Source organism: Acomys minous (assembly GCF_964271855.1).
Source record: "Acomys minous genome assembly, chromosome: 15".
Lineage (NCBI taxonomy): Eukaryota > Metazoa > Chordata > Mammalia > Rodentia > Muridae > Acomys > Acomys minous.
Genome location: NC_140497.1, coordinates 27,584,346 through 27,602,341, shown reverse-complemented (window position 1 = coordinate 27,602,341; position 17,996 = coordinate 27,584,346). Strand labels below are relative to the sequence as shown.

At 35.3% G+C, this 17,996-nt stretch overlaps 1 protein-coding gene across 2 annotated transcripts in view; it reads left to right on the top strand.

The window, feature by feature from the left end:
* The window catches only part of SGCZ (sarcoglycan zeta), a 929,136-nt gene that overhangs the window by 902,586 nt on the left and 8,554 nt on the right, over positions 1-17,996 (top strand). For both annotated transcript variants that reach the window (XM_084758266.1, XM_084758267.1), the window contains exon 6: positions 12,261-12,333. In XM_084758266.1, the coding sequence (XP_084614392.1) occupies positions 12,261-12,333 (73 nt within the window). The remainder of the gene's footprint in view (positions 1-12,260; positions 12,334-17,996) is intronic.

Genomic DNA, 17,996 nt, shown 5'->3' with positions numbered 1-17,996 from the left:
GTTTGCAGTTGGATAGCTCCATACTTCTAGGCTGGAGATCTCATTCAACAGAGAGACTGTGATGTAAAAGTCCTGCTCAGTACAGATGGGAAACAAAGCCATGAAAAGAAAAGGAGTGTAGGCATGAAAATTTATTCCCCCAAAATAACTTCCATGGAGTCAGGGTCCACCTATCTTCAAATCCATCAGTCAATTAGTCTGTGAGAATATAGAACCCTTGAAGAGATCAGCTCTCAGCCAACCTTTAGCACATAAACTATCAGGTGCAATTTTAGATTCGAGCCATAATAATCAACATTACTTGCTGTTTCTGGTGCCATAGTACATAATTATTTACTCAAGAGTCATGATTAATTTACTCTTGAACGGACTAGCTCTGCTTGGTAGTAATTTGCTTGAAGTAATTTAAATATATATCTGTTGTTAACATTCCTGGCTAAAGGGGAGTTTTAGACTTTAGTTCAGAATTATCCTCTATAACTCTGTTTATTTAGCATTCCTTATTACGAGGTCAGGATATCATCTAATGCAGCTGTCGTCTGAGACCCAGTAGGCACATAAAGGACGTAAGGCTTTCTTCATAGCGGACTCAAATTCAGTGCTCTCTGTCTGCATCTGTCACATGCAATCAGTTCTTCCATGTGTAGCCCAAGAACAATAGCAACCGAGCAAACCAAGAGGAGGTAACTATAGGTCTGACTTTGGAAGGGAGAAAGTCTTCAAGTTGAAGGAAAACTCTTTGTCGGGTGCAGGTATCTATCTGTTTTGCTTTAGCAGAAAGTCCTGAAGTGCGTGAGGAGAAAGCGTCTCTCTCTTTCTTTTCTCCAAATGGCAGCAATTAAAAGTGGCAGTCTATAAAAATAGAGGGATCCAACTGCATGTACCCTGTGCCCTAGTGATTGTTTGAAACCCAAGAGCATCTCACCTTTGTGTCTTTCTAATGGAATGATTGGAAAGACAGACAGGATCCAGCGCTTGTTTGACAACACAAGAAAGGATTTTCTGAAGAGCTGTCTTTTAAATTAAACAGTGTGCTGCTGGGTTCGAATCAATATTTTCTGGTTTGTTTTTGTTACCTGGCTTCTGTTTCCCCATTCTTGTCTGTTACATTAGCCTGCTGTGATGAGGTCAGCTTTACAATCAGCCTCTCCTCTGTTCTTCAGAGCTGTCCAAATCTGAGAACCTGGTAAAAGCTCAGGCACCAGAAAGAAGCAGTTTGTCTGAAAAGCTTCAGAGGTGACTGCAGTGCTTACTAAGAAAAGTGATGTACGGTCACTTAATTTCCTCTAGTGACACTTTTCAGGTTTATACACTTGGGGTAATCGCTGAACTCGGTTTCCTAGTTGCTTCTTAACCTTCCTGCTGATGGGAACTTCAGAGTCATTACGCAACACTGTTTGCTGCCCTCTATAAATTTCTAAATGAAACTGAGTTCCAGTTCTGAAGTAAGTATGCAAGTCACAGCCATTGTCGCAAAGAAGCTGCTTTATCAGGTCTTTGCTGGCAGACATCTCTGTGGGTTACTCTTTTCCAAGGTCTCAAGGAAATCTTTTCTGAGTTTTATTCTGCTAAAGGAAATACTGAAAATGCAGCTGACTAATGTAAAGTATGAACCATTCATAATGAAAAGCAGCTCGCATGCAAAAACTAACTCTGGACAGAGAACTATAGGCAACTATAGAATGCTGGGAATGTAATAGTCAACTCCAGAGAACCGCCCCCCCAAATTAATTAAAAACCCTGAAATAATGCCTACAAGAAACTTTATGAGGAAATTAAGTTGTTGTGTTTATATATTTGGAGGTATATATGCACATATAATGCATTATGTTGATGTGTACTATTTATATCAACAATAAAGTAATAAAGACCATGACTTTTTAAAAAAAAATCAAAGGGCAAAAAGGTGTTCATGGGATAGCTTGGATAGAGGAAAGGGAAGGAGAAATTAAAATATTATAATTTCAACATTTAAAAATACACATTTTAAGAAGTAGCTTCTCTATCTATGTAGTCAAAGGATTCCATTTGATGGTCAAAGTTCTTGTATGTGATAAAGGTAGAGGAATTCTTTGAGACACAGTTGATTTTTCTGTAGCAAAATTAAGCTGCACAATTTCTTACTCATGGGCATTTTTTGCAGTATCTTTCTTTTCTTACTTGCTATGGATAAGAGGATAATGGCCCTGGCTCCTAGAAGATGCCTGCAGCCATAGTGTCTTCTTAATGTGGGTTTCTCCAGCTTCTTTTCTGTTATAATTTTCCCATTTCACCTTCCTCCATCAGCTGTGAAATGCCCCTTTAGAGATTTATATGATGATGTCTTGGTCAGGTTTCTATTGTTGTGATAGAACACCATGACCCAAAGAAGCCTGAAGGGAAAGGTTAATTTCATCTTACACCTTATAGTCCATAATCTAGAGAAGTCAGGGCAGGAAGTTAGAGCAGGAACCCGAAGGCAGGAACTGATGCAGAAGGCATGGAAAATTCTACTTGCTGGCTTGCTTTCCACAGCCTGCTCGGCTTATTTTCTTATAGCAGTGGGAGCCACCAACTCAGGGGTGGCACCATCCACTGAAGACTAGATCACACCCCTTTGACCTTCAATCAAGAATATGCATCATAGGCTTACCAACATGCCGATCACGTGTAGGATATTCTCTCCCCTAAAGTTCCCTCTGTCAAATTGGTTCTAGCTTGTCTCAAGTTGACATAAAGTTAGACAGCACAAATGACATGGCATATGATGCTATTCTGTTTACATTATCAAACACCTCGGTATTTCAGAGGGGGAAATCTTAGTTCACTGATGAAAATATTAACTACATATGCAAAAATCACATTTTTTCATGTAACATAACATGTACAATAATACATCCTCTTGATACTCACACAAACACAGACATGAACTCCTTGGTCTGATGAACAACAGTCACAGGTTCTGTGCCTAATACACTGGGAAAACTAGTCATTATTTCTAGGCCTAGTTTTCTTCTTTCAAGTAGTGTGTTTAATATGTAGGGTTTGGGTAAAGAAAAGACAAAGAAAAATGAATTAAGACGAACACTGGGTCAAATTTGTATCTGGAAAGTGCTATTTCTACCATAATTTAAATGTTCCTACTATATTTATGTGTTTTTAATTTAACTAGTGAAAAAATAAATTGGACAAAAATGAAAATGGCAATTAGAAAGTAGAAAATCATGTAGGGATTGCAAGAAGAGTGGGAGTCAGTATAAAGTGCTATTCATGCCAGTTTCTGGCTGTTTTAGGTGTAATCATTTTTATTCAGGATGGTCTTCTAGTGTGTTGCTATATTCTTCTGTAGATAGACCCACAAGCATGCACATATGAATAGACCTGAACCCATGCACATGTGGGCAGCATAAATTAGATTCAGTAGGTTATAAAAAAAGAGGAGTTTATGGAAGTGGCATGGTTCAAGGGACAGAGAAGAAGGCAGGCAGTAAAGAATGGTGGATGTGATTGAAATACACTGCATACATGTATAAAAATGTCAAAGAATGAGCAAGAAATATTAAATTATTAAAAATTAATATTATTTATATTACCAAATAGTAACTAATACCATATGTGATTTAGTTTTCTTTTACACAACATGACAAAGCTAATGTGTTGTGTTAAAATATTACCTATCAGATAATACCAGCCTTCAGGTGGTGCTGAAATGAAGTCTCTGCTTCAAGTCATATCATAGCTACTGAACACACATTTATGTTCAACAGAAAGCCCTCAATTTATAGCTCAATAGAAGTTAAATTTGTGTTGTTATTGCATTATTAGATGATCAGATATTCATTCTGTATTACATATTTTCTAAAAAGCTTCGAGGAAGGATATACCACCACAAAGAAATAATGTTTGAAGAGATTTTTACCCTTGTTTAAAAACTAGATAATGTTCTATTATATCAAAATATCAATAACATAATAAGTTGTATGTGTTTATTTTTATGTAAGTCAATTAAATATTTCAAGTGTAAAGCACTAAGAAATCTGTAGATATTTATACTACAGTTGAATTTACCTATTCAGTTACTGTAGAGCACTAAGCCTTATTTGAAACTGGTACAAATAGCTATGCCAGTCAGGCGCTACAATAGAATTTGGGAATTGTTAAATAACAAATATTATTATTCATAAATGCTTAACAATATTTTTAATAGAAAATTTCACCAAATGTAGATCGAAGGAAGTCCAACACACTAATAAAATGTTGATACTGGTGATGAAAGCCATGACCCTCAATGGACTCACATTACGGAAAAACTAAATAATAGCTTTAAAGACTTAAAAAAATCAATTCTCGTTCATTAAGAGCTAAATACCAGAGTTACTTGAAAGTTAAGTTTTGTTAGTGATAGCCTACGACTGAAGCAGGCATTCTCTGTGCCCTGGTACTACATCTACTGTGAAGAGTAATGCAGGAAGGAGGCGAGCTGCGGCAGTGTCTGTCTAGGCAATGATAGAAGGCTCAGTGGCTTGGTACCCAGTTGCCTCTGTGCTGGAGCTGCAGGGTTTTACAGGACAGTAACTATGGACAATGCAGGCAATTAGCATCTTAGTCATCTGTTCCTCATTTATAAGATGTGAGGATAATAAATGTTAACATCTTACCGGATATTTTTAGTTTGGAAGAATTACTGGTCCATGTAAACGTGATGCCTGACTCATAGTAAGACATCAGCAAATGCAATTACTATTAAGTGATAGTTAAATGATTCTCTTGCTCTTAAAGCATTTCCATTGAAGACATTTTACCCTTCTTTATCATTTTGGTCTCCGCCTTTTACCCCCTCTAAATTGTATGAAGTATATACTAATAATTTCGAACATTATATATGTATTATATTGAATTTATAATACAAGTAGCTAGTTAGATATTTCATTGTACCGAAATGTAAAATGCAACAAGAAAGAAAAATTTTGAAAATGTATTGCATAATAAATTATTTAAATTTGAGAATATTATCACAATACAATTAATCAAATTAATGACATATGATCCCAGTCATATTGCAAGTATAAGTTTTGCCACTAATGAAAGCATACATTTTCAGGACTTAATTTACTTGTCAGTACCAAGGGCATTTTATTAGCATCACTGAGCACACCATGTCTTAGGGTAAGCTACTTTCAGGAAATGAATACAGTGCTCAGTAGCAGGTAGAAGGGAACTAAGTCTGTGTCTCTTTGTGTATAGTCTGTTTTTATTGCTATTTCATTTTTACCTGTGTCAGTATTAACCTGTCTATTTACACATTCACATAGAGACCTTGAGTAAGCATTTCTACAATACAAATGAGCCTTTTAAGATCTGATTAATTTAGTGGCCAGACTTATTTCATAGGCTTTGAAAAGTTAGAGGTGAAGAAATGTATGCTGGACTCTTCAACTAAATCAGAGATAACCTTGAGCATAACCTGCACATCTATAAAGACTGAAATCTTGTCGATGCCTAATAAATGAGGAAAGAAGGGATGAATTTAGTGTGCACCTTCTGAGCTCTGTTTGATAATAAGAAAGGTCTTATAGCACTATATTATCGGAATCCTCCTAACTATGCCGACCACTGTCTTGGAATGGAACTCACTATTGGCATGTGAAAATAAATGTTCATCCAAACTTCAGCTGAACACACCTGCATGAATGGTCTTTCTGTATGTTGGGAAATCTTGCCAGTAGCGTATTTTCATCACTGATAATCAGTACAGTTTTTCATTATCTATAAAAGCTGGAAGGGAGTGAGATGGCAAAAAGATAAGAAAAACATAATTAGTTTGCTGTTGCTACTTTTAAATTTGTATTTTATTGGAGTAACAGTTTTAATTTCTAATTGTAGAAGCTTGAAATTTGAAAGAAATTTCACTATCTTCAAACCAAGATACTGACTTTCTGAAAGAATCGCCCTTTTCCTTTTCCAGCTTCTAGATCTCTCCTCACATATCTTCAGGCACTTTGTCTTTAATTTTCTTTACTATTCCAATTAGTTTTTTCATACAATATATTTTTATACTTTTCTCTCTCCCATAACTCCTCCCAGATCTTCCAAACCTCCCTAGCCACTCTGCTGCAATTCTATCTGTGTCTCTCTCTGTCTCTATTTCCCTGCCCCTTTCTCTCAAACAAACAAAACACACACACACACACACACACACACACACACACACACACACACACACACACCCCAAGGGATAAACAAAGAGAAAAAAACAGTAAGAGAAAATTTCCAAACCAAAATAGAAGTACACACACAAAACTGAAGTCCTTTTTGCTTTGGCCAGCTACTCTGGGGCAGGTTGCTTGTATGGAACACACGTGATAAGGTCTTTTGTGATTTTATAACCACAGGCAGTATGAGCACAATGCTTCTCAAGGCTCATCTCGAACTGTGTGTCCGGAAAGTCACCAGCTTAAAGTGTTTGTGAAACTTATCAAAATGATATATTAACTGAATTTTAAAAATACCTTTAAATTTTAAGAGTTCACATTGTAGAATAGCATCTGTTATCAATTCTTCATGTTCAATTGAAATTATCACTGTAGGATCTTTTAAAATTTTTGTCATGAATCCCCAAATCAATATGCTTTTGACATATGTTCATTTTTCTTTCTCTAACTATAAAGCACTGCATGGAGTTGAGCTAAGTGATGATTCTTATCAAAGATGACTAAAATATAACCTATTGAGTCTGCTTCTTGTTCGTGTGTGTATGTTTCAAGGCTAACCACCTGCACTGAGGAAATAATAAGAAAGGAGCCTATCCCTGGGAGACACGTGTGTGTGTTTGTGTGTGTGTGTGTGTGTGTGTGTGTGTGTGTGTGTGTGTGTGTGTAAAATATGTGTGTATGTATATATGTATATATAGGCATACAGTATATACAATATAGTATAATTTTAGGTAAATATAAATAATATAACTCATAGAAGTTTATGAGATAATCTTGTGTTATTTATCTCTCATCTTCCTTCTTCTGTGGTGACTTTTTTTGTTTTTTCCCAGTTGGAGAACCGTTTTCAAGTTCCCCTTTCATATTTCCTTTACCCTGCTAATCTTCACTTACCTCCCAACCTCACTGTGCCTGTCTTTAAGGAAGAATGCCTTTTTAATTAGAGAAGCTCATTTAAATAGGGCAAAGATAACATAGCTAATATCTTTCTAACATGACTATTCCATCTGTTGCCCAATATAGTATATATCCTCTCCATTTGTGGGAGCAGATCTATCACTTGTGGGTAAAGAGTAATGAGCAGAGACATAATATTCATGCTTTGATGTGTTTAAAAACCAAATCCTACTGTTACTGTTAGACATTGGAGGTGCCTGACAATTCATGTTATCCAGAACCGAATGTTATGTTGGCGAGCCAGTCTTTAACTATTGCTGTGGTCTGCTGTGGAAAGAGGGTTATAGGAATAAAACCTCTTATTCTTTTTACTCTCTTTGTCTTAAAACTAGAGAGTCTCCTAAGGACCATATTCAAATTGTGTGGGAAAGTCATTTTCTTCTTTGTCTCGATTCAAAAAAGAAGTAAAAAAAAATCATGGTCATTGTCATTTTTATTAAAAAAAACTAAAAACTAGAAGTCTCCCTTGACAGATATAGGAACAAATATTAATATAATTCAGATAGATATTTCCAATATTGTTTAAGTTCCCAGGTGAGAACTGAGATGTCCTATCCTTTTTATTCTGCTTGTCATCATTACTAAAAAACATTACTATTAAATATTTTTGCTTCTACTTCTGTAAAAACATACAATCCAGTGAGTAGATAATGAACAGCAAGTGAGTAGTGATTATAAAAAGTATATTCAGCGTATAGAGAATAAAGACTGCCCTATCAAAAGGTACATTGAAAGCAGGTTAATTGCAATCCCATCTAATCCCAAGCCTTAGGAGGTAGAATATGTTGACCTCCATCATATGCCAAAATGTTAAAACTTAGTGAGTTCCATTTCAGCCAAAGCTAAATAATGAGACCCTGTCTCCAGGAATGGGAAGAGAGCAAAAGGGAGAAAGAGAAAAGAGAGATACATTTAATTTTAATGTTATTTCTATTTTATTAAATGTGGTTTTTAGATATGCAAAAAGGATAATATTCTAACTAATGTCTTCTGGGTCCTTGTGTATATGAATTAGCATAATACATATTTTTGTATAATTTATTATGTGAATTCCTGACATTTTCTGAAGTGAGGCAAATGATACTTTTCTATGTTCCAAAAAATATTGACCAATTGTAAATAATATTCTAGATCAATTTACAGTGTCTCATTTAATTTTAGATTCATTTGAATCTGATTTAATTTTATTTGCATATTTAATTTGTCTTAACATATAGTGCCTAAAAGCACTAAGAAAGTACATTAATATTACTTCTTATTTATTTGAAATTTATAATTGACTCAATAGCCTGACATATTTGACTAATACAGCAGTCTGACACTTGAGGGAATTTCTAATTAAATAAAAATTACTTTTTGACATTTGGTTTCCCATGTTTATAGTGAGCACCTGGTTTACATAGTTTTTATCTGACACCTATCAAGATGATTTTAATGATTATTAATTATTGCCAATGCCTGAGTCTTCACTGATCAATGTATCTGCTTTTGTGCCAATGTTGTGGTTTCATTAACATACCTCTTAGTACAGCTTGAGACTGGGGATAGTGACACCTCCAGCAGTTGTTTCATATTTGGTATTGTTTTAACTACTCTGAGTTTTTTTGTTTCTGTCTGAAACCAAAAATTGTCCCTTGAAGATTTGTGAAGACTTCTGTTGGAATTTTGATGGGAATTGCATTGTATTTCTAGATTGTTTTTGGTGAGGTAGCCATTTTTTCTGTATTAATAATATCAAGCCATGAAGACGGGAAGACTCTTCCATATTCTGATGACTTCTTCAATCTCTTTATTTAATGTTTTAAAATTTTTAGTCATACAAGTCTTTTAGTTGCTTAGCTAGAGATACCCCTACTTATTTTATTGTATTATATTTGAGGCTTTTGTAAAAGCTGTTTTTCTCCTGATTTCTTTATTAGTTCATTTGTCCTTTGTATTTAGAGAGGCTACTTTGTTGTTGTTTGTTGTTGTTTTGTTGTTTGTTGTTAATCTGTATCCAGCCATTTTGCTGAAAGTGTTTACCAGCTGTAGTAGTTCCAGGGTGTAATTTTTAAGCTCCCTCATATGTGCTAGTATATCATCTGCAAATAAGAATACTTGGATTTCATCTCCTTCAGTTTTTTTCTATTGCTCTGATACTTCAAGTACCTTATTAAATGGATATAGAGAGAGTGGACAACCTTGCCTTGTTCCTGATTTTTGTGAAATTGCTTTGAGGTTCTTTTGGTTTAGGTTGATGTTGGCTATGGGGTTACTGTAAAGGGCCCTTATTTTGTCGCTGTTTGTTCTTTATATCCCTAATATCTTCAGATGTTTCATGATGAAGGAGTGCTGGGGTTCTGTGAAAGTCCTTTTCTTTGTCTAATACAATGATCCTGTAGTTGTTGTGTTTTAGTTTGTTTATGTGCAGTTGAGTTATGTTTATATATTTACAGATGTTGAGAGGCTTCATCTCTTGGATGAGGCACACTTCATTACGGTGAATGTTATTTTTTATGTATTCTTGGTTTCTGTTTGCAAGTATTTTATTGAAAAAAAAATTGTGCCTATGTTCATAAGGGAAATTGATCTATAACCATTCTCTTTGTTGCATCTTTATGTGGTTTGGGTATGAGAACAAAACAAATTTGGCAGTGTCCCTTCTGTCTGTATTTTGTGAAATCACTTGAGGAGTCTGATAGTACTCTGCACTGAAACCATTTACACCTGAGCTTTCTTCTTTATTTCTTTTTTTTTTTTTTTTTTTTTTTTTTTTTTTTTTGGTTGGTAGATTTTAATTACTGCTTCTTGCTCACTGGGAGTTGCAGGTCTGGTTAAATTGCTCATCTGATCTTGATTTAACTTTGGTGGGAGATATGCTTAAAGAAAATTAGCCATTACTTTTAGAGATTCCAATTTGGTGGAATACAGGTTTTTAAAGTATGTCCTTATGATTCTCTGGATTTCCTTGGTGTTTGTTGTCACATCCCCCTTTTCATCTCTAATTTTATTCGTTTGGATTTAACCTTTACTGATGACTGAAGTTTTGGAGGTTTCTAATTTTGCTTTCAGCCATGCAGATTCAGTGCTGTTACTAGTGGTGTGAACGAGTGTTTGAAAAAATAAATATTGTCACTGTTCTCCAGTTATATTTCTGTTACCTTGTCTGAGAAATTTTCATAATCACACAGTACTAGAGATTAGCATTTGAACTTTGCACAAGGATAAGTATCCTATCAGAATGTTACAGTCTGTATTAAAATGTCAGTCACTCTCCTTGAGATATGTAAATTTGCATCTGGGGATAGTCTTTCAAATGCCACCCCCATCAGAATCACAGAGTTACTACTTTAGCTGAAACCATTATTTCACCTTTCAGGGCCCATAATAAATTCTCTATTTGCAAAATGACAGTATCAAATGAATGAATCCCTTAAAGAAGTGAGTGTTCTGAATTAATGAAGATCGTACAAACAACAACAACAACAACAACAAAACAAAAAGCAAGCAGTGTGTGTCCTAAGAGCTTTTTCTTACAGGAGAAAATATCTGTTAAGGCTCAGAGACAGTCAGATGCCTATTGCTTTTAGTTCATGAAGCAAAATCTGTAACCTAAAAGCTTAGGATGGAAAATGCTGATAGCTTTGCCTCTGGGCCATAATGTAAAGGAAATAATATTTCAATCCTTGAAAGTGATTAAATAAATAAATGAGAAGAAAAGAAAAAAGAAGAAAATAGTCTTTCTCCATGATACTACATCCAGGTGCACCTTCTATTTATTTTAAAAGATCATTAAGTTTTTGGCTATTAGTTCTCTTAAGGTCTCTTCTGGCTGATTTGGGATGAATAATACCTTCATAGAGGCACAAATAAAATGGGGGAAATGGTTAAACAAGCTAGGGCTAGCATTTGTGATCCAGTTTCTAAATGTTGAAAAATTGTAGTTTATTTTATATATGTGTAATAATATAAATGCATATGTAAAAATAAAAAACATTAAAAAATAAAAGTATTTTATTAAAATAAAAAGATCATTAAGTAGATTTAATCCATTTTTATATATACTCAGTTATTTTAAGATATTGTAAAACTTAGTTCCAATTTCCTCTTAACAATGCCATTGCTGCTTGCAGAACTGACAAGTTTTATATTTCCCTCCACACCATGAACAGCCATGTTTGTTCAGATTTCAATGTGTAGTTTTGAATTCCATTGTATTATTAATACAGAGTTTGATACATTTGTGGAACAAGCATGACATTTTTATATCAAAATATGTGAGGAAGACTAGCTCAAAGGAAAATAAAGTCTAATCTGAAAAAAAAAAGGATTTACATGATTTGCATAACTTTCTTTTGCAAAGTGATTTTGTCATTACACCTTTAAAAGAGAAACTTCACCTTGTTTCTAAAGAGAAAAACACCTTCATTTTCTCACTTAAAGTGCAGAAAAGCTTTAGTAGCCTGGAAAGTCAAGCAGAAGCAGTGTGTTCAGAACAGGCTTCACTCAACTATTTGAACAAGATGCTGGAGTTGCCTGACCTCTTCAGACAACAATGCCCTCAGATGAACTCAGCTATAATGACACGAATTAAAGTGGCTCTCGGTGTTAGATAGTGCCTTAACCCCGCAGAAGTCAAGGTATCACGGAGTTCTGTGCTTTCTGGTGACCTCTTCAAAGCTCTTTGATAGAGAGTGGCTAAGTGCTGTTTGAAACCTGTCTGTAAATGTCTAACACCGTTCTGCCCTGAGCTCACCACCGGCAGTTTCATCATGCCCTCTGAGAAATGGGAAGTCTGACCTCAGTGGTTCAGCCTATCCTATTTCTTAAGTCCATTTAACTGTGAAATAAAGCAAAGAAAGAGATGGGTCTTTCTTCTTTGATCAGAACAGAAGGTGAATGGTCTCTGTCAAAAGTGGCAATAATTCAATCTTAAAAGTAGTTAACATGGGATATTCAGATTCACCTTCCTTGGCTCATCTTTCTCTTGCACTCCTTGTCCAATGCTAAATTTTCAGTTCCTCGGCTCCTGTTTTTAGCTGAAGGGGAGAACTTTTGATGCATAGGATCAGCTGCACGCTACTGTGTAAACACACTTACTTAACCTGACTGCTGTGTTCATGTTGGCCTCAGGAACTGAAGGAGCAGTTTTTGGGCACTCCGTGGAAACACCTCACATCAGAGCAGAGCCATCCCAAGACCTCAGGTGAGTGCTTCCTCCTGTACCATGTTGTAAATCTCCTCAGAATTTATTGCTTTTGACACATGAGCAAGTGAAATGGTGCTTGTGCTATGAACTTGTATTTTTTTTTAAAAAAATCAACATTATCTAACTTCATGGTAGTCAGATACTTAAAGGAAAGATAAGGGTTATTATAACTTCTCTTTTTCCTAAACATACATGACATGAACACAGAAATACATGTATAAGGAGAAAAAGCTTAGAAAATGAAAAGTGACAGCTATAAAGGAAGTTTAGAGGAATAGTGGTTAAACTAGGCATTCTGGGAAATCGAACACGGATGAGAGATAGGATATAGATGAACAGGCAGAAAGAAAATGGAGGAAGAAAGTCCATGAGAACATATCAAAGGAGCAAGGCATGAGAAGTAGGGCATCACAAAGGCAAATACACACTACAATCCACACATAGAAGTGCTTTGTCCTCCCATGTATCCTGGCCCAGCATTCCCAGTACTACACGGTGTCTAAGAACCTCAAAGCCACCGGAAGCCTGTCCTCACCCGCAGCCTCGTGATGTGCCAACATAATGGGGATCTCTCACAAGGAAATCATGGCAACTTTTACTACAAATTATTAAAGGAAAGAATATTCACAACTATTGCACAAGCATTCTTAATTCAGTGAATAAATTAACATTTGCTGATATGAGATGGATTACGTAGACAGGCATGGTGCCACAGACTTTTAATCCCAGCACTTAGGAGGCAGAGGCAGGATGATGTCTGAGTTCAAGGCCAGCCTCCTCTATAAAGCAAGTCTCAGGACAGCCAGGGCTACAGTCTTTCCTCCCCCTCTTCTGTGGCTTTCCCATACTTGGAAGGAGAACCTGATGGAGACCTCCATTTTAGCCTCTCTTTATATCTTTGCATAATGTCTGACTGTGCATCTCTGTACCTGCTCCCATCTGCTGCAGGAGGAAGTATCTCTGATGAGAACTGGATAAATCAACTGATCTATGAGTATAGCAGAATAGCATTGATTTTTTTCCCCAGTTGTGTTTGGTTCTATCCTAGATCTCTGGGCTATCCATACTCTGCATCTTGCCCTTCTAGGCAGTATAGGGCATGGGCTCCCTCCCATGGCATAGGCCGCAAATTAAACTGAACATTGGTTAGTTACTCCCACAAGTTTGCTCCACCATTGCCCAGGCAGAAAAGATTGTAAATGGAGGCTTGTGGCTGATTTGATGTCCAGGTTTCTCTTTCAGTGGCTTGCCCAATACCTCCTTGTGCACATGTAGAATGAGTTGAAATTTTTAATACACAAAATCAACACTTTCACAACAGCAAATATTCAGAATCTCATAGTCTTGTGCTAATATGTTAGGGGACTTTTCTTCTGACTAATTGAGAAACATAGCTTCAATAATCTATTGAATATTACCAGAAAGTGTTTTATGTGATCCTTAATTTTTAATTTTAAGCAATTCAATAACTTCATATTCTGTCAAAACTGGATGGATTGGAGAGTGTTAAAGTCAGCGCATAAGCCACACATTTTTATATAAACTGTTAGTCTTTAGGGCCTGTCTCAAAGGAATAAATTAATAGGTGATAGAAGAGAACACTCAATGCTCTTCTCTGACTTCCACACATACTTACAAAATGTTTATCGTGAGCACATATATACATAGAAGCACACTACATATGCTACAAACACATAAATTGCATGAGCACATATTAATTTCATGGTCCTTAGGAATATAGCATGTTTGGGGTAACTATGATCCTTCTCCATATAAGACAGTACATTCCTGGTTTACAAGATCCACATGCTCCCTGCTTGTGCCATGCATCTCATGTGCAGTAGTGTGATAGAGAGTTGTCAGCTTTAATGATTGCAACAACATGCCTTTACATAATGAGATAGTGACTAACTTAATGTCATCTAAGAAATATAATCTCCTCAGGATGCATATGGATGTCAGCAATGCCAATTGTAGAGGTTTATATAGATTCCATATACAGTAAGTCCATGTTCTCACGCAGGTGAAATAAAACCACAGCTGACCTCTAGAAATTTGCAACAGACGGCTACAAAGGCTGAAATAGGAAAGAAGATGTGGGATTGTAGTGTGGTTGCTTAGTAGATTTTTAGCTATAGCTAGGAGATGCTTGGGTATCCCCTTTCAAAGCAGGTAGGTCACAGATAATGATAATGCAAAAGCTAGAGGAAAGAACTTGTAGTGTTTCCTTCAGGCTGGACCAATGAAGGCCTTATGAGCTAGTTTAATTTCATTTCAGCAATGCACAATGTATGCAAGGCAACAAATACAACTAATACTCTGTAAAGATGTTTTCCTTCCCATTTAAAAGTTAAAATTCATTGAACATTGATATTTGACTGTATGTGTAAAATTAGGATATACCCAAATATAAACTACATGTATTAGAAGGGACTAATTCATTTGTATTGGTTTCTGAGTCCTAAAATAAACATGCCAGTTCTATCATTTTAGTAATTATGTGTATGTTACATCATTTTATTCTGAAAAGTCTAGCTCTATAGAAAGCACTACCTATGACTTTAAGTGTTCTACAGATGTCTCAACATTTGCAAGTTTAAATGCATGTGAAATGATTGTAATTAGTATAGGATATTTCTGTATTTTTTTTTGACCGTCCATTACTTTACCATCGTGTAGGCTTCACTTATCAACTAATGGCAGAAGAGACTGACTACTCCCAAGATGAGTGGGACTAATTTAAATTTCAAAGCTGAAGCAAAAGCAAAGTACTGTGATAATTGGGCTATTTAATTATTTATCTGTGTACTGAAATTTAAAACAGAATGTTTTAGTCCTTGACATACATTGTTGTTAATTTTCAATTCAGGGCAACAGGAAGTGCTCTTAACTGATACAATGCTAATCAGGCAAGTAAAATGAGTTGGTGGAGTAAATAAAGCACTACACAGACATGATGCTGTTTTCAAGAATAAGTCTTTATAAGATGCAATAAAGTATAGATAATTATTTTTAGAAATGTAAGTTTCTACAGTTTCTTCAGGAGACTTGATGGGTATCTAATATATTCTGAGCTCTATACTAGGTTTCATGGATTCTTTAAGCTCACACTTGCAGCCTTTCATTGGATTACTTTTAAGATAATACCAGTATTTCATATTATAGTCTTATATAGCAAAAATACTATTAAATACATCCAGGTATTGATAAAGGTATATACATAGATATATAATGTATATTATATAGTATGTGTATTAGTTTATATATGTACATATTACATATATAGTTTATATAAATTATGCATAATGTTTCTACTTGATAGGCTTTATGTCAAAAGGCCTAAGACTTTTGAAAAATGCTTAATGCCTTTCCATCAAAATAAACTATGTCAGTTACTATCCAGTCTCAGCAATATGTGGTGCTCTCAATCTTCCTAACTCAAGTCATTGTGGGAGGACATGCTGGTGTTGTATTTCTGTTCTCTTTGCTACTATTAAACGGTTAACAAAAATGACCCCACTGCACATGCGCGTATCTGACAACAGCGTCTTCATATATTCTGTATATATATTGGGGGAATGTTTTTACATACCCTGGCACCATGCATTTGAGATACATCATGTTGTGAATATCATCTCCCGGTCTATTATGTGTTCAGTTTATTGGTGGTTACTTGCAAAAGACATTTTATTCTGAAAATATTGAATACATTCTAAAATATGCACTGATTGCTACACTGTGTGGCCTGGGACACTTTCAATCTCTCAAACCAAGCCTTACAATTTCAGCTTCTACATGGTAGTACGTGGTAGAGACTGAAGTTTATTTTGTCAAGTAGACATCCAGGTATTCCAGTATAACTTGTTATAAAGACATTGCCTTCTTCTCTAGACAACTTCACTGCCCTTGCCAAGGTCGGATGCTTGTGCAAGTAAAGCAAATTGTTTGTGAAATCTGGTTTATGTCACAGTATCAATTGTGCTGTGGCCGTTCTGCCTTGATTACTCCAGCCTTGTAGTCAGTTTTCGGCTCTCCAACATTGTTCTTCATCACGAGTACTTGCACTAGCATCATGATCCTGAGAAAATGAAGTAACCATCATAACATTTATGTATATCATATGTAACATATGGATAATTAGAGTATCTAGTCTTTAGTATTCATGTAATGATTACAGTTTAACTACCCAGTGACGCTCCAGTATGAAAGTTAGTTTGTATTACATTACTGTAATTACATGGCTAACCCACTATTATAGAAAGGGAAGCATGACTCCATATTGCTAAAACTACAACATTGTTTTTAAAGTGATTTAATTTATAAGCAGATGCATGATCCCCAGAGAGTTTAACAGCAACTGAGAATTTGAAGTAGAAAGCATTCATAGCTTCTAATTCCAATTTGTGTGCTGAAATCTCTCATTATATTGATATGACTAGTTTATACCTCGATTCCTACTTTTGTCTTTGACAGTGATTGGCATGACAATGAAATTTGCAATAGCATGTTCTATGTTAGAAATGCTTTTCTATTATCCTGAGATTTATATCATATTTCTTAGATGCTCTAGGTCCTGATAAGTTCCCCAGGGAATATTATTTTGAAATAATGAATGAAATGCATAATTACAGAGTGTTCAGGCTATTTTGAAAACCTGTCATGGTTAGTTATATGCTTCTTCCTCCAAATCATGGAAACTTTATCTGATTCTATTTGTCTAATAGTGCGGCTTACAAAATCTGTAAGAATTTAAAAGACTTTTGAAAGTGTGATGAAACTTTTGCTTAAATGTAAGGTTTGTCACATCTGGGCACAGTGGCATGCACCTGTAATCCAAACACTCAGGAGGCAGAGGGAGGCAGTTTGCTGAATTCCAGGCCAGTCTGATCTACAAAACAAGTCCAGGACAGCGAGGGATACATAGAGAAACTCTGTCTTGAAAACAAAGAAACAATGTAAAATTTCTCTTATTATAATCAAAATATTTTTTAAAATATGTAACTGTCTTGTGGTTTACCTGAGGGACACCACGCAGTGGGGTAATGCTTGTGTGAAAAACTGGCTTCTCTATTCAATACATGGTGCAAGAGACAATATGACATTCCAGATAGTTGAAGTCTATGCACTTTTGGGACATGGTTGCAATTACAAATACTGAACATAGATAAGTCAGATACTCTGCATCTCTACATGTCCGAAACGAAGCTTGTCCATTCTCAAAAGTGCCAGTGGTAATTTGAATTGTTTAGGGTCAGGATCCATATGTCAAGTTAGTATGTTTTTACATGATGGTTTTCCCATGAAAATTTATTTATTTATATTTGGAAAAGCTTATCAAAATGCTTTGGATCGACTCAGCTTTCAGGTGCATAAGAAATACTTGATGACTGCCACTTATCATATCCAGCTCAAAATTTAAATAAGACATACTCCAACGATTGGTAGTAAAATATTATACATATTTTTAATTAAATTTGTTTTTTCTAATTAATTATAAATTCTTTGTATATATTACTTGTCTGAATGCTACTTGTTATTCAAAACAGAATGTGCTATTTAATAACACTTGTATTATTTTTTCAATTATTACATTCAGTTATATCAATACTAGCAAAACATACAATTATTCAATTCAAAGTCTTACATATTTTGGCACTTAA